The sequence below is a fragment of the Dermacentor silvarum genome, chromosome 11, assembly GCF_013339745.2.
Source record: "Dermacentor silvarum isolate Dsil-2018 chromosome 11, BIME_Dsil_1.4, whole genome shotgun sequence".
Taxonomy (NCBI): Eukaryota; Metazoa; Arthropoda; class Arachnida; order Ixodida; family Ixodidae; genus Dermacentor; species Dermacentor silvarum.
Genome location: NC_051164.1, coordinates 80337083 through 80359124, shown reverse-complemented (window position 1 = coordinate 80359124; position 22042 = coordinate 80337083). Strand labels below are relative to the sequence as shown.

The window sequence follows — 22042 nt, the reverse complement described above, 5'->3', positions numbered from 1 at the left end:
GCATGCTCGACTCAACAATAATGGCCAGATGGCGCTATCTGAGCACGAGATCGCGGGTTCGAATCCCGGCCGAGGCGGCCGCATTTCGACGGAGGCGAAATGCAAAAACGCCCGTGTGGTTGCGTTGTAGTGCACGTTAAAGAACCCCAGGTGGTCAAAATTTATCCGGAGCCCTCCACTACGGCGTGCCTCATAATCAGAACTGGTTTTGGCACGTAAAAACCCAAGAAAGAAAAAAAAGAAGATGGCGCTACGTGCGCCTACGGAATAAAACCCCTTGATCTTCAGCATAATGGGCCCCAATACGCGTGCCTACATGCCTAGCGCTTGACGTGCGTGAGTATAAAGGATCCTTACTACGGCAATGTATATTTACTCCTGTGTGTTTTCAAGAAACTGTCCAACGCGAAATGCCTTTTTCGCCGTGGGAGCATCTGTTGAAGCGCGAGCGTCTGTTCTGCCTATCATTTATGGCGTAGAGCAAAATGCAAACAAGGACGCGATTAAAAGACGCCAATTAAACGTGTTTCGCATGTCAACGACAACTTCTTCTGCATTGAGCATGAGGTATAAAGGGTGTGCCAGCTAACGTTATCCAAGCTCTTCAACGCGGACAAGATACGAGTTTAAGACTTAGAGCGTTCGCTTGTCAGACCTCTGGCAACCATACACCGTAAATCTTGTATACTCGCGGACAACTTTCTGTGGCAATGAAGGGAAAGCTACGGGCGCGTGGATTCTCGCACATGTGTTAGCGCGCCAAGTAGTCCGGCAGCGTTTGACAGTGCTTTTGGTTGCTCGGAACGGACGCTGAATCGACGCAGCTTTTACGTGCGACGGTTTCGCGTTTCCCCAGACGCGGAAGGTAAAAGCCGCAAAATAAGTAAACTTTTACGCTCAGTGGTGTGTTCTGTCTTATTTAACTGTTGTTAATAAGCTGTTTATGTTTTCTCTTCCCCAGCCTAAACCAACGTGGATTAAAACGAGGGACTCTTTTCAGAAGCGCTCTCGCTTCTGCGCGCTTTGCCTCCGCAGCTTTCCTTCATTGCCACAGAAAGTTGTCCGCGAGTATAGTTGTAGCTTGTCCCGCGTCTTTTCCTAATCTATTTTTTTCCCTTGAACAGCCTGGCTCATGTTATCTGGGACACACGGTGTACACCAATTTAATGCAACACACAAGCCACCGTGCTTAGAAGTGTGTGAAACAAGGACGAGCACTGTTCATTTCGCTCCGATGTGAAGCCATGCACTCTGTAATTTCAGCCTTGTTTCGAGACGAAAAGCCCCTTAGCGACCCGAATCCTTACGGTCACCTTGGCCCCACCGTTCCAGCCATGTCCAAAGAGACAAGTTATTCTCGTTAATCGCAACGGTAACGTCGACTCGTCTCATTAATTGGCAAACCATTTCTACGGAATGCCGCAGACGTTTTGCGATGCCCTTTGCAGTTTCATGCTATACAATAAAGTCGGGTGGATGGCGATTCTCCCTTTTGTGCCTGACTCAAGTCAGGCACAAAAGGGAACCTTGTGTTGAAGGTAAAAGCAAACGATTTGATATACGGATCCAATAGCAGAAATTCAAGGCACTGAAAGTCCCGTGCAGCAGCTTGCGATGTCAGTGCTAATATAAAATAGCTGATGTCGCTTTAAACAATAGAGAAGTTCGCGGGAAGATGGAGACTGAAGATGGAGTAATGAACAGGGCAGAACAAAAAAATGTCACACGGCAAGACCCCTTATCCAAACGCTGGCTCTCGCGACATTCATCGTGCTACCACTCTTCATACTGTCCCCTTTAATATACTGGCCTCAAAGAAGCAAGAACAGTCCAAGCTTATTATTTAACTCGTGAAATGTTTTTAGCTCCCGTTGACGGCGACCTTCAGCTGGCCTTGAGCCAAAAGCCACAGCCGTTATCGGGGCACTCAAACGAGAACATCCGGGCAACCAGTCAAAATTTAAGAAAATGCGGTCTCTGGCCCTCAACCCTCTTTACAGGAACGCATTACATACGCTAGTTACTGCCTAAACAAATTACAAAAATATTGCTTCCGAGTTCTTCCTTTAGTTAGTTCACAATATCACTGAAGCTGAAACTTCTAGTACGCTGAAGATTTATTTGTCATTTCCAAAAGCGACGTTCAAAGGGCAGGTACAGGGCACCATACACTTGATTGTCATCTTTTGGCGCTTATACAGGGTTGCCTGTGTTCTTTTGACCGCCAGCAGTCCGTGAGTTCCGCGGCGTGGGTTTTGCGTCGTCTCGAGAGATGGCGCCACGCTGCGTGGCGCCTCCTTCGGGCACTTCGCTTTTTCTAGATGGGTAGTGCGTTCTGTCTCCCTGGCGTCTTTCGCTGCCTGTCGTGCCGCCTTCAGCAGGTTTTCTCGTGCTCGTGCTTGGCACGCGCTCGTGCTACTGCTCCCGGGTTCGTCGCCGTCGTCTTCCACAGCTGGCTGCGTTGCCGCTCATCATTCCAGCGCAGAATTTCACTTCTCTTCTGTCGTCGCAATGGGGAGGCCGCGTTTTCGGGGGTATGAGCCATTGCTTAAGGGGGTATGAGCCATTCATTATCTTACTTAACGGACAGATTTAATTTTGAAGCAATTTGATTTCGAAGAATCGCAAGCAGCAATGGCGGGCGAATGCTGCTAACCACGCCGCCGAGCAAACTCGAGACATCTAACGCAAGCGAGAACGGCGGACTGCAGGCATACCGTTAGTGACGTCGTTCTCTCCGTCGCAGCCGAACGTCTGTTTAACCACATAATTGAGAAATACTTTAATGAACCTTCGGGATTAACCCAGTGATAAACACCGGGGCCGAACGTTTCAGCTTCGATGGTTAACCATCTTCACGGAGGGGAAGGGCCGACGATTCTTTTTTAGGGGCGAAGCTCCTTAGGGTGTGGGTCTGTACCTCCTCTGTAGTATGTAGTAGTAGTCGTCGTAGTAGGTAGCCACGTCTACTTTTATGAGAAGAAAAAATTCCGAAAGTTGTGTCCGTAGCGCGGAATCGAACCAGGGACCCCTCACTTCCGAACGCGCGGCGCTAACCACTACGCCACGAAGCGCACATGGACACACGCACCACGATGACAATAAATACCCAACATTAACGAAAGACTGCGCGTTTCTAACGCGTTTGTGCTAGCGCGTTACGGCCCGTGTAAGAAGCTGGTGTGAGACGCTGTGGCCTCTCCGCCTTACCGCCGTATTCATAAACGCTCCTCGACTTGAACTTGACTTGCCACTGCCTTGGGCAGCGCGTTCGAAACGCGTTGAAGGCGGTGGCAACTCAAGTTCAAGTCGAGGAGCGTTTATGAATACGGGGGTTATACTCTCTCAGCAGTCATGTGATGGCGTCGGCAAACGCGGTGCACGTTCCGGCATGTGTAAACGGCTGCGTAAGACGCTGTGGCCTCTCCCCCTTACTAGAGAGTACTGCACGTTTCTAACGCGTTTGTGCTAGCGTCCCCTTAAGCGGGAGATGGTGCAATTATAATGAAGGACGCTGTTTATTTTTATAAAATAGGAATGACGTCACATATGGCGCGTGTCATTGGTGGAAGTCAATCGTTCGATTTAGTGCGGCGAGACTGGGCGAATTACACGGAAGATTCACGGTTTACCGATGATTCCCTCCGGAGCTTCGCCCACTCATCATCATTCACCCCGTGGATATGCGGTTTTTTTTTTTTTCAAGCTGACTGCTCGCAGCTCGCATATCCGAGAGACGCACTATGACTCACTCATCGAAAATTCCGAATCAAAGCAAGTCTCTTCACTGCGTCGACCCATAATGTGTGAATGAAACGTATCGTAAGCTACACTCAGATAAAGGCATCTAATGTCACCAATGAAGACACTCCGGACATAAAACACAGTTCCCATAGTTGACAGAAAAATGAACAATAACGAACTGCGAGAAACAACTCATCAACCATTCCCTAGGACACAACCAAGAATACCTCAACGAAGGGATGTTCTCATTGTTTGAGTGCTTTATCAATTGCAGCCGCACCAGAGGACTATCTATAGCATACAATACCTCCATAATCGCTCGGGGGATCTAGGGGAAGTTTGTCACAATATATCTTCAAATCTTGTGAGAGTTGGACAGTGCTGCAACGCTGATCAAGATGTTCAGTGAGACAGTATTGTTTTTAACCTAATATATTAATTCATTACATTTCTGGGCTCTATGTTCCATATTGCTTGCCGTAGCAAACGTTCTCCCAAAGGGACATCGATTAGCAACTGCAATGTAATATCAGGACCCTGGTAATATATTAGCCTAACATATAACCTAACCTGAAAGTTCTTATAATGTAAGCGAACGTACACGTTCATTTTGCAGACGATGCGATCATGCAACAATAAACGAGAAGGGCATGCTCGACTCCACAATATTGGCCAGATGGCGCTAGGTGCGCCTACGGCATAGGGAACCTACATGCAAGTGCTGTTTTAAAACAGCGCTTGCGTGTAGGCTCCCTACTACGGCATAAAATATCTTGATCTTTACTACTGCATAGTGGGCCCCAATACGTGCGCCTACATGCCTAGCGCTTGAGCGTGCGTGAGTATAAAGCATCCCTACTACGGCAGTGTATATACAGCAACGTATATTTACTCCTGTGTGGTTTCAAGAAAGTGTCCAACGCGAAATACGTTTTTCGCCGTGGGATCATCTGTTGAAGCGCGAGCGTCTGTTCTGCCTATCATTTACGGCGTCGAGTAAAATGAAAACGAGGACGCGATAAAAAGGCCAATTAAGCGTGCTTCGCATGTCAACGACAAGATCCCTTGCATTGAGCTTGATGTATAAAGGGTGTGCCAGCTAACGTTATCCAAGCTCTTCAACGCGGATAAAAATTTTTTTTTTTTTTGAGCACGGTGCAAGATACGACTTGCAGCGTTCGCTTGTCAAACGTCTGCCAACCATACACCGTAAATCGTATAGTTGTAGCTTGTACCGCATCTTTTAAATGCGAAGCTTTTCTTGGCGAACATATGCTACTTTGACAGTATCTATCTATCTATCTAGCTGCCTACGACTTTGTGCTCTCGTGGTCGTTTCGTTAACTTGGTATGAACGAAAAATTGGCATACCATGACAAGAGTATATGACGAACATAAATGATATGTCATGACATGAATATCATGTCATGTCGTTAAGTTGGTAGGTACCAAAGTTGGTATAGTGTGACAGAAGTGTATGACGAACATAAATGATAGGTGATGACAGTGTCATGACTTGCGTGTCATGTAGGTCATAACAATGACTCGGCGAAAAAGAATAACACTCAGAAATCACTGGAATTGGTTCGGACATGGACAATAAGTGAAGAAAACACTGAATGATTATGGTAGAAATCATGGCCATGAGCATGACTCAGCAAAAACGACAATGATTCAGCGAAAAATGATTAACACTCAAAAGCCACTGAAATGGGTTCTGACGAGGGTACTAAGAGAAGTAAACACTAAAGGATCGTGGTAGAATTCATAGTCATGAGCATGACTCAGCAAAAATGGCAATAAATCAGCGAAAAAAGTATAGCACTCAAAAACCACTGAAATGGGTCCGTCCGTGGGTACTAAGGGAGGAAACACTAAAGGATGCTGGTAGAAGTCATAGTCTTGAGCATGACTCAGTAAAATGACAATGACTGAGCGAAAAAATATTAACACTCAAAAATCACTGGAATTGGTTCGGACGTGGGCACTAAGTAAAGAAAACACTAAAGGATGATGGTCGGAGTCATAGTCACGAGTTTGACTAAGGCTTTCGCCCTAAGGTCTCTTAGGTGTGGCAAAAGGGACTCCGGGGACTCATGACATTAATGTCATGACATGCGTGTCATGTAGTTCATGAAAAAGCCGCCTACGTCTTGGTGCTCTCATGGTCGTTTCGTTAACTTGGTAGGCTCCCCGCAGACTGCTTTGCATGACATCGATTCCCACAGGGTGTGGGATCTGCCGTTTTTTTTTATTCTATTTTTTTCCCTTGAACAGCCTGGCTCATGTTATCTGGGACACACGGTATACACCAATTTAATGCAACACACAAGCCACCGTGCTTAGAAATGTGTGAAACAAAGACGAGCACTGTTCATTTCGCTCCGATGTGAAGCCATGCACTCTGTAATTTCAGCCTTGTTTCGAGACGAAAAGCCCCTTAGCGACCCGAATCCTTACGGTCACCTTGGCCCCACCGTTCCAGCCATGTCCAAAGAGACAAGTTATTCTCGTTAATCGCAACGGTAACGTCGACTCGTCTCATTCATTGGCAAACCATTTCTACGGAATGCCGCAGACGTTTTGCGATGCCCTTTGCAGTTTCGTGCTATACAATAAAGTCGGGTGGATGGCGATTCTCCCGTTCGTGCCTGACTTGATTACCTTGTGTTGAAGGTAAAAGCAAACGATTTGATATACGGATCCAAATTCAAGGCACTGACAGCCTGCGCTGTCAGTGCTAACATAAAATAGCTAATGTCGCTTTAAACAATAGAGAAGTTCGCGGGAAGATGGAGACTTCAAGTAATGAAGAGGGCAGAACAAGGAATGTCACAAGGCAAGACCCCTTATCCAAACGTTGGCTCTCGCGACATTCCTCGTTCTACCACTCTTCATACTGTCCCCTTTATTATACTGGCCTCAAAGAAGCAAGAACAGTCCAAGCGTATTATTATTGCGATAGCAATTATATGGACACTCAAAAGCAGATTTCTGCCGTCGGCGTCGCCGTCGCCGTGAGGTTCCGTATGACGTCAATGGAGATGAAATCGTCGCCGAACACTGTATGTGCGAGTGAAAGGGCGCGAGGGGCGCGCGCTCTCAGGGGGAGTGAACGCACGGCGGAGAACAAACGCGCGTTCTGCGCCGTGCTCGCTTAAGGGCTGCAGAAGTAGGCGTCTCTTTCCTCCTTTACAATCACCATATATGTAGAGCAAACGCGCCTTCTTCCGACGCGCGAGAGGCCATGGGGGAGGGGGGAGGGGGAGGGAAGGGAGGAGACGTTTAGCTGCGGCACCAAGTGCCTCCGGCAACAGTCACCAACGCCGCACGCATTTTGAGCGAACGCGGGCAAAACGCCGACGGCGTCGACAACAGTTCTGCGTGTTTTCGGTGCTGCTGCATGTCCAAGTTTATACAGCTGATAAAGCTAATATCATTACTCCATATAGCTCTCTACAAATTTGCTATCGCAATTGATGCTTCGCCTTTCAGGTGAAACTGCGACAACTTTTTTAAATCGTGAAATGCTTCTAGCTACCGTTGACGGCGACATTCAGCTGACCTTGAGCCAAAAGCCAGAGCCGTTCTCCGGGCACTCAAGCGAGAACATCTGGGCATCGTTACGAGAACAAAACGAGATCATTCGGGCAACCAGTCAAAAGTTAAGAAACTGCGGTCTCTGGCCCCCAACCCTTTGTACAGGACCGCATTACTTACGCTAGTTACTGCCCAAACAAGTTACAAAAAATATTGCTTCCGAGTTCTTCCTTAAGTTCGTTCACAATATCACTGAAGCTGTAACTTCTAGTACGCTTTTTTTTTTTGTCATTTCCAGAAGCGACGTTCAAAAGGCAGATACAGGCCACCATACACTTGATTGTAATCTTTTGACGCTGAGACAGGGTTGCCTGTGCTCTTTTGAGCGCCAGCAGTCCGTGAGTTCCACGGCGTGGGTTTTGCATCGCCTCGAGAGATGGCGCCACGCTGCGTGGCGCCTGCTTCAGGCGCTTTCCTCTCTTCTTCTAGCTGGGCAGTGCGCTCTGTCTCCCTGGCGTCTTTCGCTGCCTGTCGTGCCGCCGCCAGCCGGTTTTCTTCTTCTCGCTGGGCAGCGTCCATATGGATCAGTGCACAGTATGGCGTGCTGCGGTGCGCAGCGGTTTGCCGGTAGCCATTTCATGATTACATCTATTCTCGATTTAGGGACAGCCAGCAATTTTTTTTTCGTTTCACTTGTGACAGAAATAAGCGCGCAAGCTTTGGTTGATGTGACCGGTACAACAGCAAGGTACAAGCATTCGCCAGCGCCTATATCTGTCTACGATAAAACGTGAAACAAACAAAAAATAAATAAAGGTACCTGTTCTGTCATTCCCCAACTTCGTGCATCACGTAGCCACGTTCCAAGAAGGAAGTGCGGATCAGACGCCAGCAAAGTTTCGAGGTCATTAAACAGCTCTGTCATGAGCACAGCTAGCCTCCTGAAAAAAAAATAAGTAATTCTGGTTAGTAAGTTACTACGTTGAAAGCCATTCCCATGCATTGATAAAATGAAAGTAGTCAAATCATAACACGTAAAAGTCGCATGTCTTGGTGCCCGTACGGAAAAGCGAATATTTTAGGCTTATGACTCCCAAGGTGCCTATGTCTTTTTAGACTATATATGTGAAACCGGCATGGACAAACGGCTGCGATTTGGTGTTGTGATGTCTGCCAATGATTTCTTTAGGCTGTGCGATTTGAAACTATGCATTTATGTACGTACATACACGATTTCATGCAGTTATGTGTAAACATAGCAGTTGTCTTTATGTGCAGTTGTCAGACGCACTGGTCAAATCGGACAGATCGGACCGCAGGTGCTTGTCTCATTGTATTATTTCATCATCACTTCGCATGCTCCTATACGTTTTTAACCCTTTCCTTTTACCCCAGTGTGGGGTATAGAAGGTCCAAGACACGCTCCTCCGACCAACATCTTCGCTTGTCCTCTTATGAAACACTTTGCTCTCTCTCTCTCTCTCTTTCTCACTTTTTCTCTCAACGTCCATTTTTGTCCCCAGATGCGAAAGTTCTATTTGGCCTTTGTACTACGTTGCTATACGAAAGTTTACTTGTGGACTTTGTTGACCAAAGCGCAGTTCCTGGGTCATGACATAAAATAGTAACTTGATTCAAATAAATTTCATACATTGCTACTGAGAAATAAATATTAATTATTTGAGTTTTACTGTTTTAGCAGGATATGATGATGAGGTGAGGTGCTCCGTGGTGCAAGTGCCAGATTTAGTCAAACCGCGCCATGCATGTGGTGATTAGTAGTCGATAAGCCAATGAATTACGTACGGCATATGTAACATAGCATTAAAGAGGCGTAAAATCAGTCGCTGTATAATTGAGTAAATTCGCAGCATACAACATCAATAAGTGTAAAACTGTAGCATAATATGTGAGGATATGGGCTTAACCTGTTTACTGTCTCCATAACTAAGCAGCAAGCATATCTCTAAATGAACCGGCTGGGCTGTTCCATCAAGCACGTTTCGGTTATTCAGTCGTCACACTTACCCAAAAGCACTCTTCGTTTTCTTCCAAAAGCAGCTTCTAACTTCCACGTAAATGTTGTCAATAAGCAGCTGGAGAGACTGGCGTGTCACATCAACGAGATCGTACCTGCAATGTATACCATTCACCGTGAAATATAGCCTACTTCTCTCAAAACTCACTATAACTGTACTAGTGAAAACAGTTTCCCTTGCGGTTTCAATAGCAATTAACAATATTCAGGCTAACTATCATTAATCATAAGCGCGACATACCCAGCAGTTCTCTCACGTCAGGAAATTAGTCTTCTGTCAACATCAACGTACAGCACACACAGAAATAGGTTTTGCTAATTTGTTGCAGCTTCCCTATCTACCCAACTACACTGAAGTTTCACTGACATTACTTTTTATTCTTAGGATGAGCTTCCTCAAACATTTTCAAGTAATGTGCACATTTCGACGTTGGCACTTTCAGCATTTGTTTCCGAGCAGTGTTTCGTGGCTCGCTTCATGCATCGCTACCACTTTGAAAAATTTCCAGCATGTTGTGTAAATTCTCTATTCTGTTATTGTAAGCATCGAAATGGCTCGGGTAGACGATTAACAAAGGAACTGTGATAATTTGCCGACGACACATATCGTTAATTCTCGCACTTCTTACTTTGTCCACATGGCAATCATTGTATGCCCTTTGTTTTTAAACACGAGAAAACAGGTCACGTGCTTGCCAGCAACGAACGTTTTGCTCTGTCAATTGCATTACAAGCAACGTAAAACGAATGAAATAAATCGAAGAAGCCGAGCAAGAGCGACTGCGTGACTACGCAGCCAATTGCCGACTCTACGTCGAGCAACTCTATTGAAGTAATTGTGCTTCATTAAAAGCGTATATGATCTGCAGCGGATGTTTTGGGAATCTCCAGAGCTTCCTGATCTCGGTACTATCTCCAAACAGCATAAACAGACTGCCTTAAAGGGACACTAAAGGCAAATAAAAAGCCAAGCTAAAGTGATAGAGTAATGCTCTAGAACGTCTAAGGCGTCAATATAATCGCGAACAGAGGTTTAGTAATCGTTAAATTGAGGTAAATGCAGGGCACGATAACAGACTCCCCGGGGACATTCAGGTACTTACCGATGACGAAGGCACTCCTCGAAAAATAACGTCACTATAATACTCAACCACTCGGATTAAAAAGATAATTCCGTTGGAATATAAGACGGAAGAAAATGCTACTTGTCTACTTCTATTAGATTCTCAGAAAAAGTAACTTTTTGGCATTACCCTTGGGTGGAAACCGTTAAACGTGCACATGGGTGGTAGAGCCGTAAACAAACACAGGGTGACAGACGAGGGATAAGTATCTGCGAAATACCGACGTGTCACGGTATTCGCAAAAAAAAAAGAAAGAAAAGTTAGTCTAAATAGATTCCGGCTAACAGCGAGCACTTATTGTACGCACTTTTTCAGGTCAGGCGCCTTATTTTAAGTGTAAAAACATTGATTTAGGCGCTGTTTTGCCTTCTGCTTTCATTCGCCAACGTCGCTTTCGTAGCCTATCTCGTCTGGCCACAATGACTCCTCGCGGGCTGCGTCGACCGCATGGTCGGCGGCGTTCGCCGGCTCTTGCTTGCATGGAGTGTGGTGTGACGAATTCGCGACGGCGCTTCGCGCTGGATTTTTTGTCACGTGAAATTCGTCGCGAAAGTTCGCTGCATGGAGGTTGGCCTTAAAGGTTTCGTTTTGACTTGACTCCACGCCGCGCACTTTCGAGTTTCAGTGCTTCCGATATCGCGTAGTCTTGCGCAAGTGTTACTGGCTCGCTAAACTCGCACTTGAAATTGGAAGTAGCAGAGAATGCCACGTCGATGTGATGTCGCGGGATGCCCGAACGGCCCGCGCGACGGCACGTCCAATTCGGCGCACGTTTTTCCTTCCGCTTTCGCACTGCCGTCGGCTCTGTCTTGGCTCTGTTTCTGGCCGCGCGTCCGCGTTTTCCGCAAAAAAGCCGTAGCGCCGTCTGCGGGCGGCGCTTTACCAAGCTTTACTCACCGGCGTCACGTCACTATGAGACCATGACGTCACCGCTCCTTGCTCGGGGCGGGCGATTTGAATGGCGCTAGAGGTACGCGGACGCTTCAGATGCAATTTTCTCATAAAACAAGTATTTTCTAGGCACGAAACAACCGTTTCGAGGTTTCTGTGATCATATTTTAACATTCCACGTTGATTTAATATTTTCCTTTAGTGTCCCTTTAAGCATAACGATGATCGTCATGCTATATCATACTATGACGATCGTCATTCTATGATGATCGTCACGTCATCTTCATGCTAAACAACAACTAGGTGTACTAACCGGCTTAAGCATGGCCCGATGAAAAGTTATATAAGTGTATCGTTAAGGTGTTAACGTAATTTAGTGTTAACAAAAATGGTACTGTGGGGAGCCCTACGTATCCCGGGATTCCGAAACCGTGCCTCTGCGCTTACGCAGGGCCCCGCAACCTGCCCATGGCTCCCCCTATCGAGGAGACCGGACAGATACCAGCAGTACCACCCGGCGGCAGGACCAACTCCTTAACGTGAGAAACACGTGAATCCCCCGTCAAGGGCATGCCTGTCCACCTCCCACCCCCGCGAAGACCAGCATGTTTTGCCAGTCGGCCACGAGAATGGTGATGAATGCAGAGTAGCAGTACTATATTATTGTGGTGCTTTAAGCCCTGACCAGGAAAAAGAAGAAAATTTGGCAGAACCCATCTCACAGTGACTGTCGAGAACAATCAGCGCCGCCGTAGCGAAGCCCGGCACGCACCGGTGCGTGCGAACGCTGAGAAACGCGTCATGCAACAACCGGGCTCCTCCCTCGCGCTTCTTTCTGGACAATGTGCGTCATCTAGTTGCGCTGCGATTGGGGGAGCGCAGTCTTACATGTAACATGTCTGCGAGGCACCCTTTACCGATCGTATGTTTCCTGCGTACCTGCGACTGATCTCTGCGTCTCCTTATCACCTGATTTTTCGTCCATATGTCAGACGACGGGTCTGGTCTTCTTCTGCGAACCACAACAGCCAGTCCATCTACAGTCTCAGCTTTTCACAACACGCCTTACTCTTACCTGAATGTTTCTTGTCCTGCAATTTCGGAATCCGTGGCAGCGTTCAGGAGATCTCTCCATGCTGCATAAACATCTGCTGGATCATACCAAGTCTGTGAGAAGTATCAGAAGGTTAACTTTGATACACAATCCTTTTGCATCCTATTGTATCCCATTATATCCATTTTGTATCCCATTGTATCCCATTGTATGGTGGCAGAGCAGTGAAATTTGAAAGAATTCCCTATGCGCGCAGTATCGTTACCTCAAGACCCTTGACAAACGGCAATATCGATGTTGCCACATACAACGGTAGTATAATCATGTGAGACGTATAGTATATTGTTTTGATCTGTTCCGGTATGGCAACAAAATCTTTTTCGCAAACATTTTTCACCAGTGTCATGCACATAACTAGCATGCTTCGCTTAAAAGTTGAAAACATTGTGTTGTAGCACTATTTTACAAACGCTGAATGTTTATCATCTGACGTCTGTTCTGACAACTAGGCCATCTTAACACCAAGAGCATGTGCTTCGAAGCCGTATGTTAGAAATTAACATTGCTTAGACGAATGTAAATTGTAAGATCATTCTGAATGCTAAAGTATGCTGCTACTCGCTCACATTGTTACGCGTCATGTCCACAACATACATGAAAAGAAAGTTCACCTTATTCTTGAGGTGAAGTGACGGTCGCACCACAAGTGTGTACTGGCCATGATCCTTTAAAAGAGTGGCTGGATTCAAGTCATAAACGCTTTCCTGAAATCAAACGACACAGCGAACATACATATAGCCCTTGACGAAAGTTAGCTGGAGTAAGTTCCACTTGAGCTATTCAGCCTTGTCTTGCAGACAACGGCTTCGTTGCAATACGTAATGATTGTTACGTGTTCAGTGTGGTTCGTACGTGTTTCCTTAGGAATGCTTCTGCGCGCATATTTAGCGAGACAGAGAGGGAAAGAAATAAGAGAGGAAAGGATGAGAGGTCAACCGGAAGATATCTTGTTGTGGTCAATAGATAATGGAGACTCGGAACATAATAACACAGAAAGCAAAAAAGATAGGTTAACATGACTAGAATCTTTGGAACACAACAAACTGCCCGCGGGAATCATTAATTCCTCAAACTTCCAACGTGCTCTCTAGCAATATTAAGACTCCCTGTTAATGTCACAATAAATATCCAAATGACACAATCGATTTTCAATACACTGAGCTAATAATAATTCTTTTAGTTAGTATTGAGTTTGAATATACGAGAAAACATATACGCTGAAACTCTAACACAAGCCCCCCCCTTTTCTAGCATTTCTACCACTCATACAGGGGCGCGCCGCGTGTTCCTCCTTGCAAAAATATCATCCGTTCTGCGCGCTTGCGGCGCAGAACGCGTCCTCCCCCCGGAGACTTCCGGCGCGGCGGGAGCGCGCGGCCGAAGTAAGGCGCGGCCCCTCCACGTCCCCACCCTCCCTCCGGAGCGTTGTGCGCGACTGGAAGACTGCGCGCTTCCTTCCCGCTTCCCGCCCTTGTGTGCGCGAGCCGTGAATGCCGGCTCACCGTCGCATGCTTTCGCTCGCACATACAGTCCTCCAATTTCTTTTTGCCGCATTTTTGCTGCATCTAGAGAAAATGAACCGAAAGCTATAGCACGAGTTATTAGGAAATATGTCTCGCAAACATGACTAGGTTAGAGTGACATGTTTCGCTTAAAAATACGGCGCCACACCTTTCCCGTATAGTGCCCTTTGCATCCAGTGATGCGTCGTGCTAAATTTTTCGGAATTGCTGACCAGCTTTAACAGTGACTTGGTAACAATACTCCGCACGTACGCGCGGCTTGGCGCCGCTTGTTCCTAGGGCGTTGAATGATGTAAGTGTGCGCAAAGGCATTTGCCCTTGTACATACATAAATACCATCGGCGTTTAATGGCAAATATGCGCTGTTGCATAAATCGTCAACGCGATTCAACATTATAGATTACCAAAACAAAAACAATAAACAACGCCCAGCTGAAGCGAAAGTGTCTCACCGCAAGGCGTCTCCATGCAGAAGTGGCGTTGGCGTTCTCCTTGCCATACCTTCTTAATGCATAGTTTTCGATCCTGCAAAATAAATACCACAGTTGACACTGTGTTATTTTTTAACCAGATTGAGCTTATACACCTTCATCTGTCGCGCATGACTCGGTCAGAAAACGCTGTACTTTACGGCATGAATCACCCTAAAGATCACCCAAAAAAATGTATTATAGGGCCTTGTTGAGTATCATGCTGGACATGTATAGGTGTACGCAGCACGACCCGGCCGTTCAAGCAAATGCTCCCATAGATAAATTCGTTATACAATAACAAAATGGCATTTAATTTCCATAAAAATCATCACTAGAAAATTTCGTATGCGTTTGTTGTAATTTCAAACATTTATTTAATACTCGTGCGGGAAGCATGCGAAATTGACCAGGATTTCCTATGCATTCCTGCGAATAATTTGTGAAACAGAATTCGCAGAATGTGTACGAAATCTTTTTAGAAGCACATCGCTATCCTTGTGTTGAAGCATATCGCGCTCTCCTAAATCGACAAGTTCTTCGAGACAATTCAACTTTTTTTTCTGTCATCACGTTGACGTTTTGTAAAATGCATGCATAATACATCAGGAATTTCGAATAGCATGCGGGCACAAGTGAAATCTAAAAGCACAGTTCTCACCATTCACTGACATTGACGGGTGACGATCTCCAGGCATTCTCATTCATGAACTCAAACATAACATCATTCTGATTGATACCTTCTGGTGTCAAGCCGGTCCCGGCCATAGTGGAGTCATTTGCTTTCCAGGCAATGAACGGACCCTAAAGTGCACATCACATTTGTAAACATCATGCAGAATAAGTTCACATATACACACTTTTTCTGTGAGATAATTCTACTGTCTTATGGAGCCTATGTGAATAGTCCATATTCACGCAGGACGGTGTCATTTGCGAAGAAAGCACTGCATGAATGTGTAATTTAGAAAAGGCTGTATTATACTCGCGGTATGAAACGCGACATGGTAATGTTAAAGTCGAGCACCCAATAAGTGCAGTTACTCGAAAGTGCGACGTCACGCTGCGTACGTATATGGTCACCAAAGGTGGCATGAACTCTGATCTATAAGCATCAGAGCCAATACTACGGCGACGTAACACGAACTTGAGACGGCGTAAACGAAAGTAGGCGTGTATTAGAAGAAACAACTGTACAACTGTTGGGTTTGTTGGTCTATACAGACGTATTAGTTAGGCCTAAATCGACGCGTTTAATTCCGTGAGAACAGAATGGGTAAAATGCGTAGTTTATGGACTCGGTTTTCACGTCTTCTACGAACGGGCGTGTTTCCAAAGTGCGCATACTTTGTTGCGACAGCAATCATGCAGATATTCAAGGCGCAAAAACGCCATTGGCACAGCCGTTGTCTCGCTGTCCCACACGATGGCGCATGCGCGGCTAGCGCGCGGAAGGTTACAAGGTCTTTAGGGACGCGGAGTGCCTTTGGCGTCAGCAACGACGAAGCGAAGTCGACGGCGACGTCAACGCTACACAAAATAGCCTCGGTGGCAGAGCAGCGTTCTGCCTTCCGTTGCTGGCACGAGCGTTGTGCGCACGTCACTATAGGCAGCGTCCCCGCTGAGTTGTGCGCATGCGCAGCTCCGAGCGGAACGGGTAAACGTCAAGCTAACCTTATCTAATATTTCACCGGGCACTGAGGAACGCCGACGGTTCCCCGTCGATCACATCTTGTGCACCACCGCGAGGCGCAACTCCCGCAACGCCACTGGGGACGCTCCTCGTCCAGCCAGCGTTGTGAGACGCCTGGCAGCTGATACGGCGCTGTTCCTTCTACACAGCAGGAGTTGTCATGCGTACAGCGTTACTGCTAAGGGTGTGCGAATGGTGATTTTCGAGGCCGAATCGAATACAAATTGAATAGTGCCAAAAACGAATCGACTAGAACCGAATATCGAATCGTTTTCGAATAATCAACAGCCATTACCGCGATTAATATAACATGATGTCCGCATCCTTGTATTCATAATGTTAGCAAGTTCCTGTGATTACAAGTACGTTATCAAGCGTTGTTTATTAACAGCACGAATGGAGAATTAGCAGCAAGCAAGGAGTTTCTTCGCATATGTACAGGACTCTTCAGATAACGCGAATTATCGCTGTATAGCAAGTAAAGTATATAGCTACCTAAGCGACGTAGACTGCTCCACTACAAAGGCTGTCATCTTTTATGTCTATACCACGCCCACGGGGGTGAAAATTTGCCGTACTTTTGCTCCAATTGAATGTTTAATTGGCGCAGCTGACGTCTTGAAGTATTCTTAAGGTATTCGAAAAATAATCGCATTTAGGAATTGTCACTATTCAATTCGAAGACCGAATCGAAGAGAAGCACTATTCAATTCGTTATCCGAAAGTTCCTAGCTACTGTGTAACATGTCGCAGGCACGTACAATTAAAACCGTCCCAGGAGTCCAAGCAACGCCACGCTAAACCTTGTTGTCGTTGTCAATGCTTCAACGCTTTGGGGCGAACCTGAATGACACTTTTTTTTTTTTGAGGGGGGGGGGGGGGGAAGTTCACGTTTCTAAACCATGCTCACAAAATCCAGCTGAAGTGTAGATACCGATTATTTCTGTGACGGCTTTCTCCAATTATTATGAGATTGGAGACAACCGTTATGTTTTTGACTGGTAAACACTCACAGAAGCGGCCGACATCATGAACGTTTATAATAGCTGACAAGTTCTTTCACTCACCTTAACTAACCAACATTCAATTATCAGCTTACTCGCACGCTTTGCAAATGCGGAAATAAAGCTGTTCAGTGCTCGACGACATCTCATGTAGGATGAGGCTGAATTCCTTAAATTATAAACTTAGCTGTCTCTGCTCTCAAACCTTGCCTGCCATCTTTACGCTGCCTTGTACATAATGAAGCGCAATATCTGTCTATCTGCATTTTCTGTTAGAATATTGTACCTAAAGGTGTGCATAAACCTCGTTTTGCCATAAAATGTAACCAGAATAACATAAAATGCCAACTTACCTCGTTTACGGATTTCAGTGAGCCGTACATTCCAAGAACACCACCGTAATTGAGCAGCATGTTCCAGATGAATGGCTGGCCGTAGAACATGGACAGTTGCTCGTACACGGGTTGTCGCTCAGAACTCAAGTCGAGAATTAACATTCTTCCCTGCGAACGTACAAGTGTCTATAGCAAGCTGGCTTTGCCTTAAGTTGATGAGCTTGCTGCATGTCGTACTCGTACTACGTATTTACAATAGCATCGACGACAAATTTTCACATGTCATACTTACTCGCATCATAATGTTCGTGCCCCTCACATTGACCATCAAATATTAGAATTTCTTTTCGTCAAGTAATCATCGTACCATCAAAAATTGTTGTAGCTACTGTCGTCTGCTTGTTCAGCCCGGTCATGTGATTATTGCGCCTGGCAGCCGAGCCGAGGTTTCCGCCATTTCTTTTTCCGGGCCTATTTCGCCATAACAGTGCACACAGAGCGCATACGCTTAAATTTATCCGAATGCAGCAACAAAAAATTCCATGCAGCACAAAAACTGCAGTCAACATATGCACAATTCCGCCACGTAACGTGATAACATAACCTGGCAGATTTTAGCAATAGTGACCTTTAGCACTTACGAGTAGTTTAGCAAACAAAGGGGCTTTGAAGTTTCCGCTTGTGTAGCATCTGTGGTCTTATCACAAAGGTAAATGCTGTCTGATAGTTTCCTTTGAGCTTAAAGTGACTGGCGTGAGAACCCCTATAATTACAGACACTTATTTTTCTATGGGGAACCTAGATCGTTCTCTCGGAAAATTTTCCGGCGAACGTATAGCACCCCCAAGTTCGGATTCATTTCTCGAAAAAAAAAACGCGAAAGAAAGAAAGAAAGAAAGAAGAAAGAAAGAAATGGTGCGATAATTATGCGACTAAATACGGTGGTCACCACTGACAAAATATTACTAGCTGATTGACAGTCGTAGAAGGCCAAAAGTGGAATCATTGATTTCTTCATCACATCAGTGACTGATAACATTCGTATAGCACGTGTTGCATAAGTTGACAAAACAAGTAATGCACTTTAGTGTTACTGTAACATACGGTTGGCGTAAGATGTTTAGAAGGGACGTGTAGCGCCGAAAACTTTTATTTCAGCGCCGTTTTCATTTGCAGTCAGTAAGGTAATAAAGCTTGCCGGCCGCAAGTATTATGTACATGCTGCAAATATAAGTTTCAGGCAGCGGAAACACTAGGCTGTTTACTGCTACACTTTTTTACCGGCCACTTCTTTAAAGGCCGTTATTGCACAGCATGCAGCTAAGAAGCCGCTGCTTACCACAACAAAAAACAATCCCCATTCCTCTGGTGTACTGCATCGTACCACGTGGACAGCAACAAAATGAATGCTAATAGTAGAATCTGCATACAGCGATGTACTGAGGTTCTTATCTCTCAGACGTGTGAGCTCAAAGTCAGCATTATCTGCTTGGAGTGCTTAATTCATTCATCATCGAAGCCACTTTGCAAATAGAACACTGAATCGCGAAGGAAACCGGTCAGTGACGTCATTATTCGTTTACCTGAGGCACGCTAGTCAGAAGAGCCTTCGCCCTCTTTGGCGTCCAATAGAAAGGGTCGTTGACGAACAGCCATCCTTGCATGACCCTACAGAGTGGGAAAGTGATGCACTGAGTGAAGCATAACCTTGCTAGCAAATTAGGAGGTGGCACCCTAAGAAGAAGAGCGGGTTATCTTGTGTACCACGTGTTCAATTTACAGGTGGCTTGTTCGATAAGCAGAGTTTTGCCATAACGCTACCGCTCTATCGTTACCGCGACGACTGCATGTACGTGCTATAGCTAAGCCTCGAATTCACGCGGCACGCCTTCGCTCGCGCACGCTTCCCTTGTTGGTAGCGGCGACGCCAGCCGTAACGGTATAGCGGGAGCGGTGGGCTAAAACTCTCTAATAGGGCCCAACGCGATGTGTTTCAACATACACAGGGTGTGTCAGCGAACACTTTTAAAAATTCGTAAAGGAATTGCCTGTGGCAGATGGCACAATTTTAGTTCATGAGCTGGTCTACCCGAAGAGGCGGACATTACTTGCCCAAGAAATTGAAATGCATAATTGAATAATTACCCATAATTCACTAATTCAGTTTCTAACTAATTACCTGATGACCCATATTGCAATTCACAAATTGTAGCCGTGGAGTTCGCAAGGCGGATCCACTTGGAACGAATTCCCGGGATGACACCAGTTTAGAGATATTAATTATAGAACTTTGCGGAGAAATGCATTGGTGTTCCAGTTAGTTTCTTAACAAAACGTCGTTTTATGCATTCGAGCACAAAATTAACTGGAACGTCAATGCATTTCTCCGCAAAGTTCGGGAATTAATATTTTGAACCTGGTGTCATCCTGAGAATTAATTCCAAGTGGATCCGCCTTGCGAACTCCACGGCTAGAATTTGTGAATTGCAATATGGATCATCAGGTAATTAGATAAAAACTTAATTAGTGAATTATTGTTAAATATTCGATTATGTATTTCAATTTCTTGTGCAAGTAATGCCCGCCTCTAAGAGTAGACCAACCCATTAACTAGAATTGTGCTATCTGCCACAGGCAACCTTAAATAAATTTTGAAAGTGTTCGCTGAAACACCCTGTATAATAGCCCCGCTGCTCTGCCGTTACCGCTAACGTCTCTGTCATGTGCTACCTGGTACATTATGCGAGGCGTGTACACACAGCTACCACACGCGCAGTGTGGCAGTTGGGTGTGGTAGCTGTATGCGGTAGCTATATGTGCCCCTTGAGCAGCAGTAACGGCATGGATAAAGTGGAAACGATGCGCAAAATCTTTCAAACATCGCTCAACATTACCACTCTTATGTGTCAGATTCGCTTCACGCCTCGTTCGTCACGCTTCTTTTATTTTATTTAGCCTAATATTATTTTATCCGCCAACCAGCACATTAAACTTACGTAGTTCCAGCGTTGGCGATAGTTGTGGCAAAGCATTTTTAAAGAATGTGGATCAGCGGGAAGGTTTAGAATTATGGGACAGAAAGTTAGGGGACGCTTTCGGCCGGTTGTGCACACACGAACAGTGCAAAAGAAGCCGTACGGTGTTCAGGTTCTACGCATGCGCAGTGCCGCTATGCGTTATTTTTGGGCTACGCTGATTCGTTTGGGCGCGCTAATTGTAACGCTCCCTTATACGTTACAAATAATGCCCCAGTAAATTAGAAAAAACTTCCCTGCGTCTATGCCTTATTTACATGGCCTTCGGTTTACATTAATTGCATCTTTGTTGAGGTACGTGCTTACTTCGCAGACATGACTTTTATTCGAATTACAAAAGGCGGCTACGATGACTGCCTATCTCGAGAGAATCGGCAAATAAGATAGTGGTTCATAATAATTTCAAGTGGAAACTGGAGAATGAAAACAAAAAACTAGCTGCGCTGCAACCGGACTGACGACAAAGCTGATAATATTGGGACGATAAATTTTACAACTGCGCAACAAACACAAAATCGCATTTCTGCAAGCTGCACCTGGAAGAGCATCGATCTCAACCGCACACAAACATCAACGTACGCTGCATTTTACTTCAAAATTGGAGCTTTCGCTATCAAGGTTGCGAAAAAGGTTTCTTCTATAAATATTTGTATCTTTTGTGGTCAACCAACATATATTTCAGTTGGCTTGTGATACCCAAAGAAGAATTGTTTACAAAAACGCTACGGGTATTTGCTGCAGAGTTACGGGATTGTTACCTTGACGCTTCAATTTGCTTCAATTGGCCAATCGTTCGCGCGTTTCTTTCTGAAAACAATCTGCGGTCTTCCATTCAGAGTCAGTTCCGGACAAATGCAACAAGCACTCTTCAGGTGAATTTAGTGGTGGCGTAATGAAATAGTCTCAAACTTAAAGTGAAAAAAAAAAAAAAGAAAGCGTTGGCAAGGCCTTTAAAAGTGAGCAACGGATGTTTGGTACCACGGCGTGCGCGTTCGTCACGGACGTACTCTGACGTCCGTGCACACGTTCACAGCGGGACACAGCAACGCTCGTGTTTCTTGCAATGCACGTTTTGCAGTGGCAGCTCACTACTTTAGTGACGCAACAGTCAGAAAAATTATGGGGTTTTACGTGCCAAAACCACGATCTGATTATGAGGCACGCCGTAGTGGGGGACTCCGGATTAATTTGGACCGCGTGGGGTTCTTTAACGTGCACCTAAATCAACTACACGGCTGTTTTCGCATTTCGCCCCCATCGAAATGCGGCCGCCGCGGCCGGGATTCGATCCCACGACCTCGTGCTTAGCAGCCCAACACCATAGCCACTAAGCAACTACGGCGGGTACGCAACAATCAGGGCTACCACTCGGTACTGACATATGCGTGCGGAGTCAGGTTATCGGAGTGAAAACTGCCTGCCAGTTTTCCTTCTGGCGTCACTTGTTTTAGTTCTCTAGGTGCTGTAGCAAAACACATAAGAAAGGCATTTATGTTTTTTAAACTATGTATTTGCAGTGCGGAGATCTTAC

At 45.7% G+C, this 22042-nt stretch overlaps 1 protein-coding gene across 1 annotated transcript in view; it reads right to left on the bottom strand.

The window, feature by feature from the left end:
• The window catches only part of LOC119433952 (alpha-N-acetylglucosaminidase-like), a 52907-nt gene that overhangs the window by 6939 nt on the left and 23926 nt on the right, over positions 1–22042 (bottom strand). Inside the window, exons 12-19 of the mRNA XM_037701243.2 lie at positions 19060–19144; positions 17495–17644; positions 15106–15248; positions 14427–14499; positions 13063–13155; positions 12413–12504; positions 9313–9417; positions 8105–8225 (exon numbers count right to left, since the gene is read on the bottom strand). Of these exons, the coding sequence (XP_037557171.1) occupies positions 8105–8225; positions 9313–9417; positions 12413–12504; positions 13063–13155; positions 14427–14499; positions 15106–15248; positions 17495–17644; positions 19060–19144 (862 nt within the window). The remainder of the gene's footprint in view (positions 1–8104; positions 8226–9312; positions 9418–12412; positions 12505–13062; positions 13156–14426; positions 14500–15105; positions 15249–17494; positions 17645–19059; positions 19145–22042) is intronic.